The sequence below is a fragment of the Mus caroli genome, chromosome 5 (genome assembly GCF_900094665.2).
Source record: "Mus caroli chromosome 5, CAROLI_EIJ_v1.1, whole genome shotgun sequence".
Taxonomy (NCBI): domain Eukaryota; kingdom Metazoa; phylum Chordata; class Mammalia; order Rodentia; family Muridae; genus Mus; species Mus caroli.
Window position 1 is genome coordinate 120,486,443 of NC_034574.1, and position 23,251 is coordinate 120,509,693.

The 23,251-nt window shown below is 47.3% G+C and overlaps 1 protein-coding gene across 1 annotated transcript in view; it reads right to left on the reverse strand.

Moving 5' to 3' along the window:
• Window positions 1–2,367: 2,367 nt before the first annotated feature.
• The window catches only part of Slc15a4 (solute carrier family 15 member 4), a 23,255-nt gene continuing 2,371 nt past the window's right edge, over window positions 2,368–23,251 (reverse strand). The window contains exons 2-8 of the mRNA XM_021163962.2: window positions 16,606–16,895; window positions 12,159–12,327; window positions 11,731–11,808; window positions 11,321–11,489; window positions 9,497–9,652; window positions 8,287–8,445; window positions 2,368–4,636 (exon numbers count right to left, since the gene is read on the reverse strand). Coding sequence (XP_021019621.1) covers window positions 4,488–4,636; window positions 8,287–8,445; window positions 9,497–9,652; window positions 11,321–11,489; window positions 11,731–11,808; window positions 12,159–12,327; window positions 16,606–16,895 — 1,170 coding nt within the window. The 3' untranslated portion in view covers window positions 2,368–4,487. The remainder of the gene's footprint in view (window positions 4,637–8,286; window positions 8,446–9,496; window positions 9,653–11,320; window positions 11,490–11,730; window positions 11,809–12,158; window positions 12,328–16,605; window positions 16,896–23,251) is intronic.

Below are 23,251 nucleotides of genomic sequence, written 5' to 3' on the forward strand. Positions count from 1 at the left end.
GCTACAGCCACATAGGCAGTTTGAGCTCCTGTCCTGTGCACAGCTGGTAGCCATAGCACTTGCAACACTGTGCTCATAGTATTTCATCCCTGCTGTTCTGAAGTCACTGAGCTGGCTCTCTGATCTCAGCCCTTGGATCGTATCATTCACAGGGAACAGGAACAGACAAGATGAGACCACACTAAATGGGGTCTTCTGGATGAACTTTCCAGTCATTGCTAAGTGAGTGTGAAATGTCATTTTTGCTTAATTGGAGTGATATAAATTACTATGAGTTGTTTGCCCAAGACAGAGAAATTTGTGGTGGTATCTGTGCTGACCTGAGGGAGGCCTTTCATTAGGCAGACTCTGGAGGGAGATGAGTGAAGGGTCTGCTTGCTGCCGGGTTTTCTAACTCAGCCAGTTCTGCTCTACACTGAGTGTCCATTTGGGGGCAGCTTCTCACTACTCTGCCAAGGACTGACACCTGTCACTCACCAGCTGTGAAACAGTTAAACAGCAAGCAAGGCACGTGAGATTCCCGTCAAAGATAGGGTCACGAGCCAACCCAGCTCCTTTCCTTTTAGGCTCCTGGGAGCCACCTTGACCAATTTCCCAAAGTCTTCAGAAGGCTGCATTTTTTAAAGTGTAAAATGCTCCAACCTTGAAAGTTCAAGTATACATAGAACCTCAAGATGACCTTGCTTAGAAATAGAGAATCTCTGGCTGCTGTCCTGGCCCTGCACAGCATTACTGTTGGAAGAGCAAGCTGTGCCCCAAGACTCGAATCTGCCTAAATGTTCCCGATGCCAAGATTTGGTGACTTTTAAAACTTATGTCTATGCACCACATGCATGCAGTTCCCATGGAGGCCAGAAGAGGGAGTCAGATCCCCTGGAAATTACAGATGGTCTGAGCCACGGTGCTGTTGTCAGGAACACGCAGGATCCAATCCTCTTTTACTTGGGATGGAATTAAAAAGCTGAATTCCCACATCGTGGTCACGTGGTATCAGATGTGCGAGTCATTTCAGTGGCTCCATTCTCTGTTCTTTTCCCATTTGTTCTTGCAGGAGACCCTACGGAACCACGCTCATTCAAACTGCCAGTGCCTTTTCTGGCTCTCCTCTAGCTGCTGCAACCTCTACCCAGGACTCTACATGTCAGTAGCAAAATGTGCTGGATACTGAGAGATCACTGAAGGATGAGCACCCAGGCCCTTCTGCCTGAGCGAAGATAAACTCTTCTCAGAAGAATCTAAATACACTTACTTATATATCGTTATGATCAGGTAGGAGACATCTTTTAGAAATTTAGGTCTGAGTTCTAGAGAAAAAAATTAGAAACAAATGACCCAAGGGCTGGGGGGATTGACATGTGTTGACATGACTGGCGAGGGCAGAGCTAGGGACAGGTCTGGAAAAACCATCCCTATCACAGTCCTGGGGCCCAAGTGGTGGCTGCCCTTCACTCCCTTCAGTGTTCACATGGCCAGACAGTGGGCACAAAAAGGCAAACGTGGCTCCCATGGACCTCAGCCTTTGGTGCTGTGGCATAGCCTGTTACCACAGGGCCTGGTAGTCAGGCTACTTACCTTCCTTAGATCAGAGCTGTCTTTCACAGTAAGCTGGCTTGGAGAAGAGTCAGAAAGCAGATGAGAGATGTGGTCCTGGACTCTCTCAGATCCTAACTGTGTGGTGACTTGGAGAGGAGTATAAACTACAGACCCAGCTTGGTATCATCTGCCTTCTCTTTTGTATATTTGATGTTTTTATTCAGCACAACACCTATGTGTATTATTCCCTTTAAAATACCCTATTTGCAAAGAACAAGATATTCCATTTTAACACTAAAATCGCCACAAGTGATTTGTTCTTTGTGAGAATCCACATAAGATGCTTCCAGCATCCACAGCACAGATGCATCACCATGAATAACATGACGTGCTCTGGAGCTCTGCATATGTGGAGCTTTCTAGCAAACTGAAAGCAGACATAGGGCCATGACCTACTCAAGTACCAGCAACTGCAACCCTGAGGGACCAAGTACCTTGGAAGAAGCTGGTTTTATAAAGATCTGTTGCCAGGCGGTGATGGCGCATGCCTTAATTCCAGCAATTGGGAGGCAGAGGCAAGTGGATCTAAGTTCAAGGCCAGCCTGGTCTACATATTCCAGAACAGCCAGAGCTATAGCTACACAGAGAAATCATATCTTGAAGAAAAAAACAAAACAAAACAAACAAACAAAAAAACCAATCTCAGCTTCTGCCTCAGGATATGAGGACACACATAACCTTGAAGAAGCTAGTCTGTCTCCACAGAGAACAGTTGAGGTAACACAGCCAAGAACTCAGGGCATACACAGCTTGAAACACCCCAAACAGCACAGCTCAGTTTTGTGTGTTTTATTCAACTGCCAGCCTAGAACTGTAGATCAAAGTGACTACCTATGGTCTGTCTGTTCAGATGCTAATGTAGGCTTTAGGACTAACACCAGCTCCACCACAGTCAGCCCTCACACGATATCCAACTACAAGTAGATCTCCCACCGACACAGAAGACTGGAGGTGAATCTGGTACCCACCAGTCTTTCCCAGGTTTGACTAACATGCAAGATCATTCTCAAAAGTGGGCATCTAAAGGAAACCCAACAGACAAGGAAGACATGGCAAGAGAAAGCCATTCAGTCTGCTCAGCACCAGGTACCACCCTGTGGGTGCCATGGAGACATGAGTAGAGTGAACTTCCACCAATAGCTGCTGCATTTCTCCAGGTGAAGGTGCCACTCACTGAGCGTGGCTGGTACTGAAGCCAACCCCACTATGTAGTCTCATGAGGATGATGGATGCTCTTGCCACACTCAGCCCCAGGACCTTCGAGACAGTTCCCACAGGTCCTTTTCATCACACCAGGGTCTCTTGCCCAGCTGCCATTCTTGTCTCACTTAGGGTGCTCCCTGGGCTATCAAAGCAGAAATGCCTATGACCAGCACACACCCTGTGTGTCCACAGCACACTAAGGGGAGGCAGAGGTCCCTCTCTCATGCAAATACAGAAATTCCTGTGAAGAAAACCTACTTTTAGAATATTATGTTTTACTTGGGGTGGAAGGTTGCACATCATAATGGTGTGTAGAGGGCAAAGGACAACTCAGGACAACAGGTTCCTTCCCTCCATCATGTCTGCAGGTCTCAGGCTTGGGGACAGGCACCTTCACCTGCTAGGCCTTCTCACCAACTCAGGAAAGCCTACATCGTGACAACAGATTAATGACTTCAGCACCCAGCTTCTTCTTTAAGATACGGGCAAACCTCTGCAGAACTATCCCCCCACCCTACCCCAAAGCCAAGAACAAGGGGCACAGTGGATGGTTTTTATCCTGAAGCCTTCTTCCTGGTGTGTGAGAGAGGCAGAGTCAGGTTTCTGGCAGAAGTGGACTTGAACACTGTGGCTCTAACACTGGGCCAAAGGAATACAAGGCTGAGCTGGCAGCAGCTTTAGGGGATGCTGAACTGATGCAGAGTATGGAGAAACCATCAGGAAGCTCTTGGTGTCACGTCTGAAAAGCTTTTATAAAATTATACAAAACACAGCAACACACACCAGTTCAGTTGACAAACTCAGAACCCCAGATGTCAGTAACGGTACAAAGCTGGGCCAATAGCCCAGCAGCTCCCATGTTTTCCCCACTCACCGCCTGCCTCCATCCTTACTGCTACACAAAGTCAAGTTCTCAGAAAAGATCTGCCTGGTGTAACTGCCAATCTCCTGCCAGCTGCTGTCTGGTTTCAGTGAGGACATGGTGTCCTCAATCACCAGGGATGCATGTGCTTAAAGCAGATCAGTTGTTCATGACCTAAGTCCTGCTGACCATAGTGACAGACATCTGAGATCTCAGCACTTGAGAAGCAGACATGAGGCAGCCCCAAGTTTGAGGCCAGCCTTGTCTAATAAAAACTTCTTTATCTCAGTCAACAAAACCTACTTTCTGAGCAGATGAGTCTACATGACTGACCCACAAAGGCCTTGGCATCAGCCAGGCCTGTGACAAGAGTCCATGATGGAGTAGACACAGCTCCTAGGGCTCTCTTGACATCAACCACACTTTCACCTCTAAAGAGAATCCTCCTATGCCTTGAAGGAAGTGCTTGCTAATCTTAAAGGAGATGCTATGATGAAGTAACAATATTTGTAAGGAATAAGGATGGCAGCAGCAGAACAGTGGCTGCCCAGGAGAGCACGGCTGGCTCAGGACTGGCAGAGACCTTCAGTGAGAGAAGCCACATCCTCATCATCTGGCAGGCCCAGTGCACATGAGACGGGCCATAGTAAGGCACTCACCACCATCATCCGGGCACAGGGAGGGAGAAGCCAGTCCAGACAACATGCAAGTTCAGAAGTTGGGACACCAACAATCTAGCCTCAGTCTGCTTGCTGGCAGTGCCCTGGTAGTTAGCAAGCCCTGAGGCCTTAAGAGTCTGCAGAACCTGTGAGCATGTTGGCTGGCTGCATCAGGTCCTCGTGCTGGATGGCCCCCCATCTGTCCTGGCTCGCTGGCGGTCGTACTTCACAGACACAATGAGGAAGAGCAGCAGTGTAGCTCCCTGGATGGCGGCCAGCAGGAAGAAGTAGTAATGCAGGTGGCAGCTGTTGATGTTCCCTAGGAACGAGCAGACACCTCCTGGTGAGTCCTCCACAGACAGGGCACCTTCTCACTGGCTCTTGGCCACCTGAGAGGGCAATGGGCACTAGCCACCTGCCTCTCCGGGCTCTCCCATCCTCGGTGGAAGGAAGGTGAGAAGGCAGGTGTCCCAGTCCTAGCTCTGACCCGGAGGAAGGCTTGTGAGGTTGGGTGTCACGTCAGGCCTCTCGCAATGCTCCTGACTTGCACTTTCTCCTCACACAGACAATAGGAGAGAAGCTTCCTGTGCTGCTTCCTGCCTCTCTCTGAGGCGCTCTCCTATCACTGCCTACACCTAGCACTGAGTGACACTTCTGACCACACCACATTCCTCTCAGCAATGCTGCAGGGGACTGTATCTAGCATGGTCCCCAGTGTGTGGGCCTTCCCACATGACAGGTAGCATGAGGAGATATTGTCCCACCAAAGCGGTGATTCTCAGCCTTCCTAATGCTGCAACCCCAACTATAAAATCATTTTCATTGCTACCTCCTTAACTGTAATTTTGCTGTTATGAATCCTAATGTAAATCTCTTGATATGTGACCCTAAAGGTCACCCCACAGGTTGAGAACAGCTGCACTAGAGTAAGCTAGGTGCTTTTTCTTAACATCTTTCAAGTCTTGCATATCTATACAGGCAGCTCTCCCTCCCTGTTAGAATGAATACACCTTGGTCTCACCATAAAAGTAGTATCACAGCTTTTCTAGCACCCAAACTCCAAAGGAAGGAGGCTGGTGCAGGGCAGGGCCATAGACTGTGGAGCTCAACAGCCAGGTCGCAAGGTCGCAGCCTGTGCTCTCCACTGTGACTCTGCACCTGGGAGGACTTGGGCCTGTGTAAAGCAGCTTTAGCTGTAATGCTGCCTACCTCACACTATCACTTCTGTAAACCACCGCTCCAGGACTACTCCAAAGATCCAGGACCAACATACATGCCGGTGGCAGGATGACAGCTGGGCACAGCATGAAAGGAGCACTGAGGGTGCCTCCTGTCCCCATAATGAGTCTCCACAGGTCTCATTCATAGTTCCCAGGGGCTGCCGAGGAGCACTCAGCTATACTCCAGGTGACTCAGCATACAAAAGGGAACTGGCGCACAGCTCATGCTGTGGCTGGAGGTTGTTGCACTTTCTGACACTTCAAAAGCATGTTCCAGTCTCTACTGAGAAGGTAAGACTTGTTCCTCCTAATGTCCTTTTATGCTGGGTTATTTTAAACACCCCTTACTACCTGAGCAGATGCTCTGAGTATCAAATGTCTATCAAGCAACATGGGCAAGCACAACACAGGGTCCCAACAAGCACAGACACATGATCCACAGAGAAGGACAAAACCTCTAAGTCTGCCCCAAAGGGGAAGAGTCCTGTTATCCTGAACTTCACAGACAAAAGACTGATTCAGTCAGGAAATGGAAAACAGCTTTGCCCTTGCTCTGTTCTCAGCTGTCCTGCTCCCTCATGGTCAGTGACACAGCCATCTTCCAGAACCTGTCTGCAACTGTGAAAAGGTACCAGTGGTATAATCTTATGTGCAGTGGTGAAGCTGGCAAGACAAGTGGACTGTGTAGTTATGTACATACCACTGGCCCCCCAGAGAAGAAAGCACACTACAGCTTACCAGGTCTAGTCTCATTTGGGAATATGCAAAAAATTCAAATTTGTATCCACCACCTAAGAAACACTGCAATATAATTCTGTGGGGGAATGACACTCCAGATCAACAGGGAGCCTCTCAGAAGAAATGAGAGTCCCATGGTGACTCTATAAGAACAGAATGTGTCCTGGCCAGGGCAGGGTGCTCAAAGAGAGGAGATAGGACAGAATTCTGCACTGACCTGTACTAGCAGCATGGAGACTGTGGGCTTAGACAGCACTGGGCTGCAGGAGTGTTATTCCCACATAGGGAACAGTGGCGAGTGTCGGAAGGGGCTAGGGTACAAGAAAGTGTGCAATGGAGGCCTAGGGAGCCCTGAAACCTCACGAGGAACCCCTAGCCCACCAGGGACACCACATAAGCTCTGGTCACTTCCTAGTCTGCAAGAATGCTGACATGGAATGGGGAGGGAAGGGGGCTGTGCACCTGGGTGGGAAGAAGGGGTGCTGGCCTGGAGCTCCTGTTCCTTCTAGAGAAACCAGGTTACACCAGGGCCTTTGCACAGCTGACCCCAGTCCCTAACAAAAAGTGAGAAGCTGCAGGGCACTGCAAAGCACTACCTTAAACACACACTGGCTATACAGCAATCAAAGGAACTCTGCAGAGGCTTAGGTACAGCCTATCAGAAACAGCTGGGAACAAAAAGACACTAAATTATACCTGGTGGTGGTGGCAGCGGTGGCTCATGCCTTTTATCCCAGCACTTGGGAGGCAGAGGCAGGCAGATCTTTGTGAGTTCAAGGCCAGCCTGGTCTATAGAATGAGCTCCAGGACAGCAAAAGCTATATATAGAGAAAAACCCTGTCTTTGATCTCCCTGAAAAACACTAAGACTAAATTAGTAAATTAAGGTAGGGAGCAGGCTGGGAGTGGGAATAAGCAAAAGCAGCCAACTCTGCACACAAAGAACGTGTCTAGAGCCTAAGCCAGTGAGGTCACTCACACCTACAATCCCAGAACTAGCACTCTCACATATGAGGTGATAAGGGTTGATGTAGTGTCCCCTAGGTGAGCTAGAGTCCTCATGAGGTTGCAATCTCTTCTGACAACTGTCTCCTAAGTAGGAATGGCACTCCTGCACTTTAAGGCAACCCTGGGCTACAGAGTGAGACCCTGATTGTGGACTGGTAGAATAGCTCAGCAATTAAAGACACTTGCCATGCAAGCCTGAGTTTGATCCCCAGATCCCACAGGAAAAGGAGACAAATGACTTCTGAAAGCTGTCGTCCACACATGCCTGTATTACTTGCATATATAATAGGAAATGTTTTACACTAATAACTAGAATCCTGTGATGACCATTTGGAAAAGTCTGCACCATGCAGGCTGACTCTACTCCAGGGATGTCATTGTCCTAGGGGAATGAGAGCAAAGGCAAGCTCCAGAACAGCTGGTTGGCTTGACACCTGGCCTCATACAGCTACACAGTCAGTTATAGGCACCCAGAGAGGTTGGGGAAGGAGGTTTCAGGCTTCTGAGCATTACCCCAGATTCAAAGGAATCCAATTCAAGGCCCCAGGAATCCCACAATTTCTAGAAAATTCCTGACTTTCCCAAAGCTATGCAATGAAAGCGGATGAAATGCTACCAAGCTGGGCAAATGCTCACAGTACAGACTTCTGCATAGGGAACATACAACATCTAAAAGGCAGAGGATGTTGTAGCCCCTGATCACACACAGCACTGCAGAGCTGCCCAGATCAACAACCAGGAGCCTCCTCCAGGAGCAGCAGTGTTCACTGACAAAGCACTACCCACCCTTCCAAAATCTGAAACCCAACACAGTCAGGAGCCAAAACATAAGAGCAGGCTGACACAGGAGCTGACACGCAGGTCTCACTTCTCACCCAGCTCTCAGGAAGTGCTAAGCTAGATTCAGCAGGGGTTGGGCCAGAGGCCTCTTGGGACAGATTGAATCTTCACACAACCCACAGCAAGCACTCTGGTTTCCCACCCCTCCAGACATCAAAGCTCACCAAAATCTGTATGACTGCTCATCCACCCAATGGCCTTGAGAGACACCAGAGCCAACAGTCCTGAGCCCACAAAGGAGCCAATGCCAGAGAAGAAGAAGAAGAGTCCCATGATGGCACTCTGCATGGACTTGGGGGCAGCTGAGTATGCAAATTCCAGACCTAGAGAAAAGGAGGTCACTCTTAGAAGATCACCTTAGTCACCCTGAGCCAGCTTCCCAGTATACATGGATCCCACTGGGGTGTGAGCACTATCAGGAGGACTGTCCTTGGAAACACACGTGGTTGGAGAAGCCACTCATCCTCATGAGAGCTCTTTAAACACATCAAGGAAAAGTGGCACTCTCACTTGTAAGATATTCGTAATTTCTGTCACAAGACAGACATGGTGTCTCACACCTGAAATCCTAGCATTCAACAGGCGGTAGCCAGAGGATTGCTGCAGTGTTCAATCCTTTCTCAAAATCTCAGGGGGCTGGAGAGAGAGCTCAGTGTTTAAGAGCACTGGATGCTCTTGCAAAGGACCAGAGTTCTATTCCCAGAACCCTCATGGAGGCTCACAACCATGTGTAACTCTAGTTCTAAGGGATCTGATACCCTCTTCTATCCTCCATGGAGGCTTGTATGCATGCAGTATACATGCAGGCAACACATAAAATGAACAATCTTTAAAAGTCAAGACTTGAATGGGGTTAGAGAGAGGCCTCTATAAGGATCCTACTTCACAGCTAACACAGCATAACCGGTTCAAGTACCTATAAACTTATAGTCACAGTGACCAGGTGGGGCAAAGCTAAAGCAAAGCCCTTTGTCAGTAGTCACAGAAATCTGCCAGGGTTTGGGAGGAAGGAGGTAGCTCCTCTCTTCCCACTGCTACAAGAGACAACCTGCCCCAAGCCTTATCCCTGCAGGTTATCACTAATGACAGAGGCCCATGAGAACAAGCTCTGTATGTATGTAAGCCTGCACCAGCAGCACAGCTGTGCTCTGCAAAGTTTGGGACACACAGGGCGGGTCGTGTTTGACTTGTGAAAATATCTTAAGGAACACTGGTTTTGCACAAGAAAGGGCAGCCTTAGCCTGAGGACTACTATTTACATGCTTTAAGAGACAATTCCCCCACCCCCACTCTCCCACACAAAGCACCATGGTCTTGCTCAGTGCAGGGTATAATACAAACAGGCCTAGATGCCACCAGCATTCACAGTCTCACCTGCTATACTTGCAAATATCTCACTGATGCCAATGAGCACATACTGTGGGATCTGCCACCAGATGGGCAAGTCAGCAGCATGGTACACCACACCACCAATGGTCTGGTTAATGGTCTTCTCCTTTACCAGGTCCAGCCTTTTACTCTCCAGGATTCCTAAAATTAAGAATCAAGTTAGTGTAGCACTTAAAGCTGACATTAATCTAAGTCTGCAGTGTATTACAGGAATTTATCAACAATCCAGAAAGGAGGGTGACTATGACAACTTCCTAGGCAGACCCAGTCGTGTCACCCAGCTGGTGACGTCCTCACCAGGGCATTTTACAGATGTTCACTGTGGTCAGTTTCGCCCTCAAGTCTCTGGGCCACTCATCCTGTCCATCTTTTTAAGATTGATTATTTTACACAGGAATACTCCATTATAGATGGTTGGGAACTACCATGTGGTTGCTGGGAATTGAACTTAGGACCTCAGCAAGATCAGCAGGTGAGTGACCTTAACCACTGAGCCATCTCTCCAGCACCCCATCTTTTTAAAACTGAGAGGATGCGTGAGATCTGTGTAACTAATGATCACTGGAGGAGAATAAGATACTTCCTTAGTGGCCTTGCCACTGCCAAGTTACCCAAGTCCCCAAAGACACCGCCACAGGCATATAAACGAAAAGAAAATTCTGAATTACCCATTGTGCAGTCCTTGAAATAAATGGGCCCAAGTCTCTAGACAAAGCTCAAAAACTTGCCTCAGTTCAAGAAAATAAATTCGAGGCTGTGGGCAGAACCAAAATAAAGCACAGAATGCTGAGGCCCAGGAGATGGGCAGCATAGCAGAAGCATGAAAGGGGACCTGGGAGACAGTTCACTGGAACCTTCAGTACCAAGCTGGCACCACCATGCCACAGTAACAAGAAACCCCCAAGCCTCCAACACAGGATCTTCCCCAACTCTACAAAACCACAAACACAAACCTAAGTACTAAAGCAAAATGCTAAAAGCCCCAAGTGACTTTCAGATCAAGTAGAAATCAAAGTTCTAGCCCAGTGAGACAGTTCAATCAAAGGGGGAAGGTGCTGCCACCACGTCTGATGACCTAGGTTTTATCTCTATAACTGACATGGAGGAAGGGGAGAACTCAGGCAAGCTGACCTCTGATCTCCACACGTGTGCTGTGGTCTGCACACCTCCTCCCCCACATGCATACAAAATAAAAATTTTAAAGTAATAAAAGGGGAGTGGGAACCCTTCCATAAGCATAATAAACATGGTACAGCTGTAACGACAGGCAAATCCTTGGCATTACTATTCTTTCAACATTAAACAAGAAAGAGGGGCTGAGATGATGACTCAGCAGTTAAGAGCACCTGATGCTCCTGAAAAGGCGCACAGACCCCAGCCTCATCAGCAAACAGAAAGAATGAGGGAAAGAGGAGAGTCTTAGGACACTGTCCCATGCTGGACTGTGGCATGGGATCTGAGGAGCTAGCTCTTCAGCTGTTAAGACTTTTGCTGGGAGTGTCCCAGGAGCCTAGAACAATCCCACAAACCCTTTTCCTCCATGCTGGGACACTGGTGGCTTCACCAACTGTGAAAGTCAGATGCCTTCACAGAATCTCCTCCTCTCATTCCCACTCCACACTGAGTGTTGGCCTGCGCAGGGCCAAGTCTATTCAGCCCTAGGATGAAGGTTTGTCCTCGAGAAGAAAATGACACTTGAAGAGTCACCAGCTACCCAGTGCCTTCAGAACAATACACTAACTTCTGCATGTTGCAGAAGCCACTCTGGGAGAGAGAGGAGACGAGGGGGCCAGAGACATGGTGGCTCACCTGCAGCAAAGGCAGAGCACATGACGAAGAACATCCCCACAGCAATCCTCTTCAGGGAGGATGGGAGCAGGCCATGTCTCCTCAGCACCGGGTCCACTAGCTTGTCCTTCAGTGGGATGAGCAGGAGGATGAGCACCGCATCAAACATGGTGAGCCAAGCTGCAGGCAGCTGCACAGAGCATGGCATTAGCTACAGTACAGCAGTTCCCCCTACCACAATGCATGATGCTTCAACTAGAGATGCTGACTGGCAACAAGTGTGCTCGGAGCTGGGGGAGGGCTGAGTCTGACAGTACTAGTGTTTAGTGGCACTGGCCAATCCAATCTCAGCAGGCTGTAACTAAGCAGCAACTAGTTCTAGTGACAGTGTCACAGCTACCTGATGCAGCTGCCACCTCTAGGTCTCTTACCGTGTGATGGGTGGTGGTGATACTTGAGATTTCTGGAATCTTCAAATGAAGACTCTGTAAAACATATGTGGTCTGCATCTGGATAAAGCAAGCAGATGGTGCAGGTAAGCCAGCAGGGCCTCTCCAAGTCTATGCACACACCCTCCCTCCTGTAGCTGAGGTGTGGCAACTCCTCTCAGAATCAGACATGGAAATTATTGAGTCACACCATACAGTCTCTTTGAGAAAAGCTTCCAGGCAACCAAATGAGAAAGAAGCTGGAGGGTCCAGAAAACCAGAAGCACACCACCAATTCTCAGCTGCTTCTTGGGAAAGGTTTTGTAACACAAAGCAGCCAACCTGAGTCCATGACTGAAAACTATGGCAACTGATGGACAACCCTGAGCCCTGCACTGCAACATCAGCCACAAGGCTGGGTCAGCACTCACTTGGAAATACACTGTCCAGTAAGGAATCAGAGCCAAGAACACGGGCACAATCTTGACCAGGGCTTTCACGTCTTCCACTTTGTCCTCTGTGAACGGCCCTCCACGCGACATCTTACATGAATCAAACAGACTGTGTTTAGAAGATTGCTGAAAGACTCCAAGGCCTTCACTTTGGGAAACAAAATGAAGGAATTAGTTTACTTCCACCCCTAGTGACAATGCTCTGGTAACAAATCACGACTGGGGTGGGAAAGAGGCTCTCTGCATTGCCTGCTTCTAGTCCTTCTATGACTAACTGTACACAGCACGCACAGCTCCTGTGGCTGACCATGGGACCCTTGGAAAGGATAACTGTGTCCGCTATACCCACAAGGGGGGCATCTCAACCTCATGCAGCTCCAGAGCAGCAATGTTACCTGGACTTCTGGCCAGCTGACAGCAATCTGAGCAATCCCAAGTTTTCTTGTGACTATACTGGTTTATGAAACAGGTAGACACTCAAGGGACTAGAGGATGCTCTGATGGCTGGAAAAGCAACATCTGCCTCTGGGATGAAGATCAATCTAAAGTACAGACCCATGATGGGTAGGTACTACACTAGGGTGATGGGAAAGGGAACTGACCCATTCATCTTTATCACAAGCCTGAAAGTCCTGCAAGGCTCTTACTGACCCATTTCAGAGGAAGTTAGGACACAGATTAGACAAGAGCTGTGTCAAGATCTCAATGCCTCTAAGAGTTGGGGTCAGGACTAAAGCGAGGTCATCTTGGCTTACAGGTGCATGCCTGGACAAGCACACCTCATTCATAGCTGTGGAATACAATGAACATCCCTGCCTCTCCATCTGCAGTTCTTAAAAAATGAGTGAGGCCCTGCAGGCATCGACAGTCTTTCCCAGCTACACAATACCAACAGGAACTGTAGGAAACCACACCATTCCCTGCATGACCAAAACCAACATAAGACAATTATCCCCACTGAGAGCCTCCCAACTCCAGACTCTGGAATATATACAAGTTTATAACCCTAAGCCTGATTTCCCTATATTGTCACATTTTTTTTTTTTAAAGATTTATTTATTTATTATATGTAAGTACACTATAGCTGTCTTCAGACACACCAGAAGAGGGCATCAGATCTCATTATGGGTGGTTGTGAGCCACCATGTGGTTGCTGGGATTTGAACTTCGGACCTTCGGAAGAGCAGTCGGGTGCTCTTACCCACTGAGCCATTTCACCAGCCCTATTGTCACATTTTAAATTATTTGAATGTTTTTCCTATTTTATATGTATGACTGGAGTATATGTATGTTTTGTCTTTGGAGACAGGGCCTCACTATGGAGCCCTGGCTGTCCTTGCAACAAATCAAGCTGGCCTCAAACTCAGAGATCTACCATTCTTTGCTATAATTAAGAGCATGTGCCAACACAACCAGCTTGCCTGCATATATATGCCAAGTGTACTATAGATGTGCCTGGTGCTGTTGGAGTCCAGAAGAGGGCAATGGAGCCCCAGGAACCAGAGTTGTGGAAGACTGTGGGTGGTGGGAACCAAATCCAGGCCCTTTCAAAAAAAATCAGCAGGTACTCTTAACCACTGAGCTGTCTCTCTTGCCCGTATTTTTTGCTCTTAATCTGCATATTCCAAGTTGGAGAAGATCGAAAAACTAAAATCCATAACTTACTCAGTATTTTAGTCAAATTCTGATGTAAATACCTGCTGCCTGTGCAGTATCACAGGGACTAGGTGAGTCCTAGTCACAGGTGCCTATATGTATTTCTCTTCATTTGAGGACATTCCTAACTCCTTCAAATTCTTGTTTATCTGAGGTCCCCATGTACCTGATACAGACACTACAAATGATGAGTACATGGTATGTCTCTGAACTAATGTCTCTGAAACACACTGATGCCAAGAACCAAATTCTCTAGTACCACAGCTCTCAGTGTTGTGTATCAAGTTACTTTAAAGCTAATGAACTAGGGTGTGTCTAAAGCAGTGGTCCTCAACCTGTGGGTCTGGACCCCCTTGGGGATTGAATGACCCTTTCATAGGGGTCACATATCAGATATTCATATTAAAATTCCTAACAGTGCTGGGAGTGGTGGTGCATGCCTTTAATCCCAGCACTCGGGAGGCAGAGGCAGGCGGATTTCTGAGTTCCAGGACAGCCTGGTCTACAGAGTGAGTTCCAGGACAGCCAGGGCTATACAGAGAAACCCTGTCTCGAAACTCCTCCCCCCCCCAAAAAAAATTCATAACAGTAGCAAAATTATAAAGTAGCAATGAAAATAATGTTATGGCTGGGGGTCACCACAACATGAGGAACTGTATTATAGAGTGGCAGCCTGAGAAAGGTTGAGAACCACTGTATTAAAGCCTCCCAATCAGCAGGTGACGTGGCACATGTGTAACTCCACTGCTAAGGAGGTTGATGCAGGAGAATCACTTATAGATCTGAAGAAAGTGCAGAGCAGTCTGGGCTACTTGAGACTTTGTCTCAGAAAAAAAGAAGTTTCTAGTCCACCTGCACAGTTAGTACTCTATGTTGTGACATAAGGTGTGCCTCACAGTCACAGACAAGAGCATACTGCTCCTCCAATGAAGGCTGTAACTCAGTTTCCCTTTACCTATATGTCCACATGCCTATGTGTTCAGGCTCTGAAAGGCTAGGTACACTTGTCACAGACTCCACTTGAAGTTACTGAAAAAAGAAAGAGCCCCTAGGCCTGCTCTAATGTAGTGTGAGGACAAGAGGATGTGAACACAGAGCATCAGGTCTCATCTAAAATCAGTACCACATCTCCCTCCAAGCACATCCACAGAGTAGACACACAGGGACTGGGCCAAGAGTCAGACCCATGGGAAACGTGTGTGTGGCACTTCGGGGCTCTTCAATCCTGCTCCAGGCATCCCCAGTAGAGGCACAGTGACAGGCCTCATCAGGTACTAGGTTGCTGAGGGCCCTGCACACCTCACTGCTCTGAGGTCTCACAATAATCCTGAGAGCAGTCCAGCTCTCCTAGGCAGACATCAAAGTCAGACACTAATATTAGTCTCCAAACAGCCAGGGCCCACAGCCAGTTAATTGCTTAGTTTTGTCCCAGAGCCTTCTAGAGCTGAAGCTCAGAGGAAGGCAGGCTGCTCAGGCTCACTATTTCTGTGCCATGTGTGCACCGAAACCCCACACGCTCTGGAGCAATGCTGGTCCCTGGCTGGAAGGCTCTCATCAGGGATGTCTGCTAAAGGCTGTCCTGTCCCCACAGCAATCAATCTAGGTTAGAAACAAGTAAGGCCCATGACAAAGCTTCTGTCTGACAAAGGAAAGTCCTGGCAAAAAACCAGGGTGTGCTGGAACTGGGTGGTGTCCAGCTTTGCAAGTTCCTCAAGTGTTAGTTCCCTTCTAGACAGGGTCTAAAAGCTGACAGAGCACACAGCCTTCCCAGCAGGTCCATGAAGGAAGTTGGGACAGTCAGATTTCACCCAAGGGACTCATGTGCCATCAGCAGAGCCACAGGAGTCACAGTGTGTAGCTTTAGATCTGCCACAAATGGCTTCCGGTACGCCAATGTCCGGCACAAACAAGCACACGAGGAGGTGTGCACATTGCCCTGCAGAATACTTTTGCAAGCATGGCCATCCCATGGGAAGCCCTATGGACAAGGAACTCAGTAACTACTGAGAATCCTTAGGTTCAGCAAATCACAGGGAGGGAGCTGACCACCAAGGTCCCTGGACCTTGGTTTTCTATTCCTTGACTGCTCTGGTGGCTACAATACTACAATCTCTCTTACATCACAACTACAGTCAAGTAACTATAAATAGCAGCCCGTAAAAAACACAGAAGCATCTAAGTCCTTCGTAGGATGACTTCTGGACTTCATTAATTTACGTTGGGCACCATGGATCACCACCAGTAGAAAAGGGGGCAGAGCTCAGAAAATGGCTATTTCTGAAAGTTCCACGCTTGGGACCTTCAGCACTAAGGCTATGCAAGCCCCATTTAAGTAAGGGTAGATGGGTTGCCAAGAGCATCTCAAGCTATGTGTTCCTCTAATACAAAGTAGATGGCGTGGCCCTGGACTAGGGAAACTGTTTTGACCAATGTGGGAGACAACAGCTTCCTTTTGAGACAAGAAGCTACAACATACATAACAGCCTAAGTTCTCATTAACATACTTCTGTGCCTAAAGCACACAATGTCTCCATGATATCTTCTGCAGATCCCTACCTTCAAATCTGCTACCCAGCAGCAAGGCACCCTCACCCATGTTGGCAGTGAAGGAGTTGGGCAGAGTATTGAACTCAGGGCTCTGCTATCCTAATGGAGGGGTTTATATCACACACTTCCTAAATAAAGCTGGCTGGAAGACCAGACACAAACCACACAGCCCAGCCCTCAGCTGGGACTTTCTCTGCGGGGAGCAAGGAGTTGTGTCACTCACCCACTTCTCCGCTGCCCTCCTCTCTGGGAGCAGCAGCTGTAGGTCAGAATCCTGAACATGTCAGTGAAGGCACTGCCATCAGGAGGCTTGGTGATGAAGACACTCTGGCCACAGAGGAAGACCAGGAAAGCAATGGCCACACAGACTGTGGGAATCAGGTAGCCTGTGAGAAAGCTCACGTTCTGCTGAATATAGGCAATACCTCCTAATGACAGGATTGCTCCCAAATTAATGCTCCAGTAAAACCAATTGAAAAATCTCCGAGTGGCTTCTGGACCTCGATCTTTAACCTAAAGTAAGAGAGAAGAGAAACGCATAAGAAAATGTGATCTTCTACACCTTCCGTTTCCTCTTTAAACATGACAAGCTCATATGTAATGACCTCCCAACCACCCACAGCAGCTATATGCCCTGTTACCATACCTACCTGGCACCTGATCATCTACAAATTGAAAGCAGATACACAGGATCTCAAGAAGGACACAGTCAAAGTGCTGTTTACAGATTCAGCAAGTCTCCTGACAAAAGCCATCTCACACTCAATCCCTCCAGCAGCTGGAGGCCTCTCCAAATGCAAGTCCTAGTGCTCCAAGTAAGCTGACCACCATGAAGCCACCTGAAACAGGGTCCAGAACCCACAGCTGCCCAGTCCAGGCCCACAGAGGGAGCATACATAGTACACTGAGCTCCAGAACTCACTAAACTTAACACAAAGTGCTATGAGAGCCTGCTTGGCAGGCTCTTGCCCCATGCATAGTAAGGCTAGCTCAGCGGCAAGGCACCACTCCTGCATGGGGCCCAAGCACCAGTTTTTGCTAAGCTTACAACTAAGCTGTAAGCACAGTAAGAGAAGCATGAGCTAGCTTTAGATTAGAAAGGTTATCCAGTGGGGCATACCTATAATCCCAGCATTTAAGAGACAAAAGCAGGGGAATCATGAGCTGAATCCTGGCTGAGCTGCACAGAGGATCTCATCAGCACATTGAAGAAATGCTTAAAATAAGTCCCAAGTTGACTCTCCCCTTCAGCCCCCATGCAAGCCTTCTGCGATCCCAACCTTGCTTCTTCCTGTACTGTTTCTATCTACCATGAACATGAGAATGGGCCTAGTCCAACTCAGCATGATTCTGGACAGTTTCATTTCACAAATTTTCTTGAGCAAACCCACAGCCAAAGACGGATCCTGAGCACACAGACACATACTTCACCAGCCTCATGTTAGAGGGTTACAATCTCAGCAAATTGAAAAATCCAAGTTGTTGGTTTGTTCTTTTCTTTTTCAGGGTTAGGGATTGAACACAGGTCCTTGCAATGTTAAGACAACTCCTTTACCACTAAACTCCATTTCCAGCCCCAAAAATGACCAACAAACCACAAGCATTTTGTTGCCCTACATGTCAGTTCTGAACAAAGACTCCACTCTAAAGGTGGACATCACTACAGAACAGTTTATATTTAGTTTCTTACAGCTGGGGCACAATGTCTTTAAATGTTACCCAATGGTGGATATCAATGTCCATGACCAGTGGAGACAGGCCAAAAGAAAGAAAAAATATGAGCAAGAAATAGAGAAAATAAAACTCAATGTACACACACATATACTTTATTCTTTATTTATACACTTCATACATTGTATGTATAAACACCATATACACATAGATATGTCACTGTTTTAACAACCCTTAGAGAAAAGAGGCCACTTTACACAAGAAGGAAAAACAAAAGCACACCACTTTGGACATGGGATCAGTTGCCTAGGTTGGTCTCAAACTCCTGAGCTTGTATGATCCCCTGCTTCAGCCTGTGGAGCAGCTACAACTACACATATGCACCACAATGTCCAGCATGTTACAGGAAACATTACAGCTACTAACTGAAATGTCCCAGGCCCTTCCCATTACACATAGCAGGACCATACATATCTTCCCACATTCATAGAAACAGCTCATCCCCAAAACAGTAAGAGAATACTTATTCAGTTGACCTGACATACAAACGTTTTTTAAAGTCTTTATGTCCCTTTGTGAACTTGGTGGTCAACTGACTTCACTGTCCAAGGGTTACCAGCCACAGCTGCTTCATAAACAGAGGCCTACTCCCAGGGCTTCAGTAGCCACAGGCCAGCAAACTGAGCTGTCACATGCCTCTCTCTGCCCTTGGCAAAAAGCCACAGCTTCCCCATGTACCAGTCCCATGACATCACCACATGCCCTGCCAAGACTGATCAAACTCTTCATATGCCCTGGCCAACGCCCTCCAAAAGTACCAGAGCCAAAGGGAGAGGAGAGGCCAGCAGGGCAAAAGGGATATGTGTTTAAACAGGGGAAAGCTATCAGATACCAAGGAACACAACCTCTCTCCACTGGGACAAACACCATCCTAAAGTCCTGACCAATGTTCAGAATAATCCTAGCACTCAGAATCTCTGCTGAAGCAAAGAATGCCTGCCGGCTACAGAGAAGTCAGACTGTAAACTAAACCAAACGAGAGTGGCAGCACTGTCTGCACGGTAGCTTCTTCCTCTTTCAGCTATTTTTAATTTTGTTTTCAGTGCTTGTTGGTTTAAGGTCTTGAGTAACCCAAGCGGGGCTCCAACTTCCTATGTAGCTGAGGCTGGCTTCAAACTCTGGATGCCCTGCCCCACCTTCCAAGCAATGGAATATATACAAGCACCTAGCACTTAGCTTACTTTTTTGAATAATCAGCAATCAAGAATGACAATGACCTTTGGCAATTTGTAAGCACTGTGAAAAATAAAGGGCAGATGAATTCTGCCTTAAACCAAACCACATTTGAGAGTGACTTTACAATGTCTACACACACTGTGAACTGACCTGGTATTCCTGTTCACCCACAGTCAGGCCCACCTCCCATATAAGAAAGCCACTCTGGGGCTAAATCCAGAGTCAAGAGGCAGGACCAGCCAGAAAAGCAGAAGTGCTTTAAAGACAGCAGCACACTGCTCTTACAGGGAAAGGCCAGCAAGAACTGACCCTATGCAGAAAACATAGACAAAGCACCTTCCAGCCATTTGGCTTCTCCTGCAAAGCAGCAGACATGTTAAGAACAAGGAGGCCTTGAAATCTCCTTCAAGGAGCAGTCTTGAGGCAGCAGAGAGCAAGTGCCTCCAAAGGATCCCAGCTACTTACTGAAGATATCATTTACACACCACAAACTGAACCTAAGTGTGGCCAACCATCTCTTGTATATTCAGAGTTGTGAAGCCACCACTGCCCTGCCCTGCAGCCCCTGTGTCAGCTCACTGGATGTGTGAGCATCCTTCACATCCCGTGGTGCTCTCAGCACCCACATGAACCTAACTCTAGTGCTGTGGGTGAATAGCATTTTTACAGATGAATGAACAGAGTGCACTAAGGTTCATCACCAGAGGGACTGCACCCTACTTTTTATTTAAATATTTCAAAGTTACAGAAAAGCTGAAAAAAAATAGGATGTACCCTTCTTTTTAGCTTTTTCTTCCTATTAAAAATAAAATATTCTAGGCCAACATGATAAGATGGCTCACCAGGTAAAGGCAACCTCAACAAGCTTGAAAACCCAAACTCCATCCCCAGAATCTGAATGATCGGAGAGAACTCACTCTTGCAGGTTGTTCCAACCTCAACATGTACACCATAGCCATGAACACACACTCGCGCACAGACCCACACACACACATATACAAAATGTATAAAAGAGGCAGAGGCAGGTAAATCTCTGTCAGTTCCAGGCCAAACTGATCTACATATTGAGTTCCAGGCCAGCCAGGGCTACACAGATAGACACTATCTCAAAAACAAAACAAACAAATGTGTGAATGAGAGGGAATTTATGCACACACACACACCCCAACACACTTACACATTCTTGTGACTGAGAATCTCCTAAAAAATACCACCACTTTTCTATGCAGTCACAAAGGCACCGCCACATCTAAGAACACCACCCCCACATCTGATGTGCAGGCCACTGTACAAACAGCCCAAACAACCAAAGCAAGCCCTTTAAGAGAGACAAATGGGTGGGGTACAGACACCCAAACTTCCAGCATTCCAGAAGCAAAAGCAGAAGGATCACAATGAGTTTGATGCCAGCTTGGTTACAGAGCAAGAACAGAACTCAAAAAACCAAACCAAACCAAACCAAACCAAACCAAACCAAACCAACCAACCAACCAACAAACAAACAAAAAAACCAAAAACAAACCACTGGAGATCTAGCATGGTGACACACACTTCTCAAAGCAGCAGTCAGGCTATTAGGGGTTTGAAGAAGCATCTGAGATACTTAGTGAGTTTGATGACAGCATGGGCTACACAGAAAAACACCCAGTCAAAATAAATAAATAAATAAATAAATAGCCGAGAATGGTGGGAGGACAGGACTTGGGCAGAGGCAGGAGTATCAGGAGTTCAAAGTCATCTTCAACTAGTGAATCAGAGGCCAGCCTGAGCTTCACTGAGACTCTGTCTCAAAAATATAACAAAAACCCATAAACAGAAAACAAAACCATGACAGAGCCAGTCACTGACCACACCCAAAGTGGCTGTCAAGTTTCTCTAGGGTCTCTTCCCAGGATTTTAAGTGTAGAGACACTGGAGACAATAGCACACAGTGAAGTGTGCGCACTGCACCCACTCAGTGATCCTCACGGGATCCATCCAGTGGATCTGTTAGGAGTGCGAATCACTGATCTAGTATCTATTGGAGAGCAATGATTCTAAGACACACTGCCCTATCTGTTCCCTGAGCAGCTGGGCTGTGACAGTCACGACGTGCACACAACTAAAGCTTCTCCAACTGTATGTGTGTAAAACCTGGCAACAGTGACAGGTTTCTGAGTGCACAAGGATCAAAACTTAATTCAGAATCAAATGTGCAGTGGACCCAAGATGTTCCTGGCAGTCCTGACCCTGTACAAGTACCACCTGCACTTTACACTTCACACAGTGACATGCTTCATGACGCCAACAAATGCTGCCTGGCACACCCTGGCTTCATTTGAGGCCAACATGCTATGAGCTGAGAGAATGTTTTTCTGTTCTTATAGAAGCATAATGGCTTAATTTCAAAGAGCCATTAGGCTATTTCCCTACCACCCATCACACTTCAGCTTTCAAAGATGGAGTTACTGTCTTTGGACTGTTATCAAGTTTTAAAAACATGCATCTCATTACTACACAAACTGGATTTCACCTTTAATAAATGGTAAAAGAACTGTTTTAAAATAAATGTGACTTGGTTGATGTCAGTTACTATTTATTTGGATATTTACTTTCTATCTCAGAGTCACTTAAGTTCTCAGATGAAAAGGGGCTGTGAGTGGAAAGTCTAAAGAACCCAGTGTACTGGGGGCTGGAGAGATGGCTCAGCGGTTAAGAGCACTGACTGCTCTTCCAAAGATCCTGAGTTCAAATCCCAGCAACCACATGGTGGCTCACAACCAGCAGTACAGCTACAGTGTACTTATATATAAAATAAATAAATAGATCTTAAAAAAAAAAGAACCCAGTGTACATCATAAAGCTCAAACCGCTCAAGGTAGGGACGCACAGTCACAGGTACACCTTATGTACTGCTATGGCCCAGGATGTAGCTTACTTTTCCATTATTGTGAGAGATGCCATGACCAAGGCCACTTAGAGAAGGGTGGGTTTATTTTGGGCTCACAGTTCAAGTTCATCATGGCAAGTCAGACTGCTGACTAGAGCAGCAGTTAAAATTTAAGATAAAATGCCTACCCCATACTTCCTCCAGTCACCAACTAGGGACCAAGTATCCAAAGATATGAGGCTAATGAGGGCCACTTCATGCAAACCACCACACCTGGGCTTAAATGACAGAGGTAACATGTGCTAGTGGAACAGAGGCCAAGGCCAGGAGTCTGGTCTTGAGAGTTTGATGAACACCTCTGAGAACTGCAGAACTCTCAAGCAGCAACTACTTCCTTTGTTTACATTTTACTTGCATGGCCCACAGTCTTGCTCTGTAGCCCAGAATATGTGATGTGGCAACCTTCCTGCCTCAATCTCTAAATACTAAGATCACTGCTACTTCTGACACAGTTGAGAGTGTGTCCTCTCCAAAATGGCCAGCCTTACAGACACCATATAACACTGGCCAGTCAGTCCTACATTCGTGCTGCTTCGCTCTGCTGACTTCAGTTTCAGCTTCTCAAGGAGCAGTTTTGTACCAAGAACCAGGGCTCACTTTCCCTGTTACACACAAATAACCCTCTAGCACTTCCTATAGCCAGCCTCCCAATCTGAGTGCAACCTTCAGTCCAAGGCACTGCCTCCACTCTAGGCCACACTTCTCTCCTCAGACCAGCTGTAGTCTGAGCTGTGCTCTCACCTTCCTGCCACACAACGCGTTCTAGGATAGCTACTTGCAGTCTTTCTGAAACAGGACAACACGTGTTCTGTTTTAGGAGTTATCTAGCTCCTGCTTTACTCAGTTTTACAGCTCCATGGAAGGCAGAGGCCGGGGATGAGTAAGCAATTAAGAATGAGACCTTGGGGCCTAGCAAACACATAAGTGGATGCTCACAGTCAGCTATTGGATGGATCACAGGTCCCCAATGGAGGAGCTAGAGAAAGTACCCAAGGAGCTAAAGGGATCTGCAACCCTATAGGTGGAACAACAT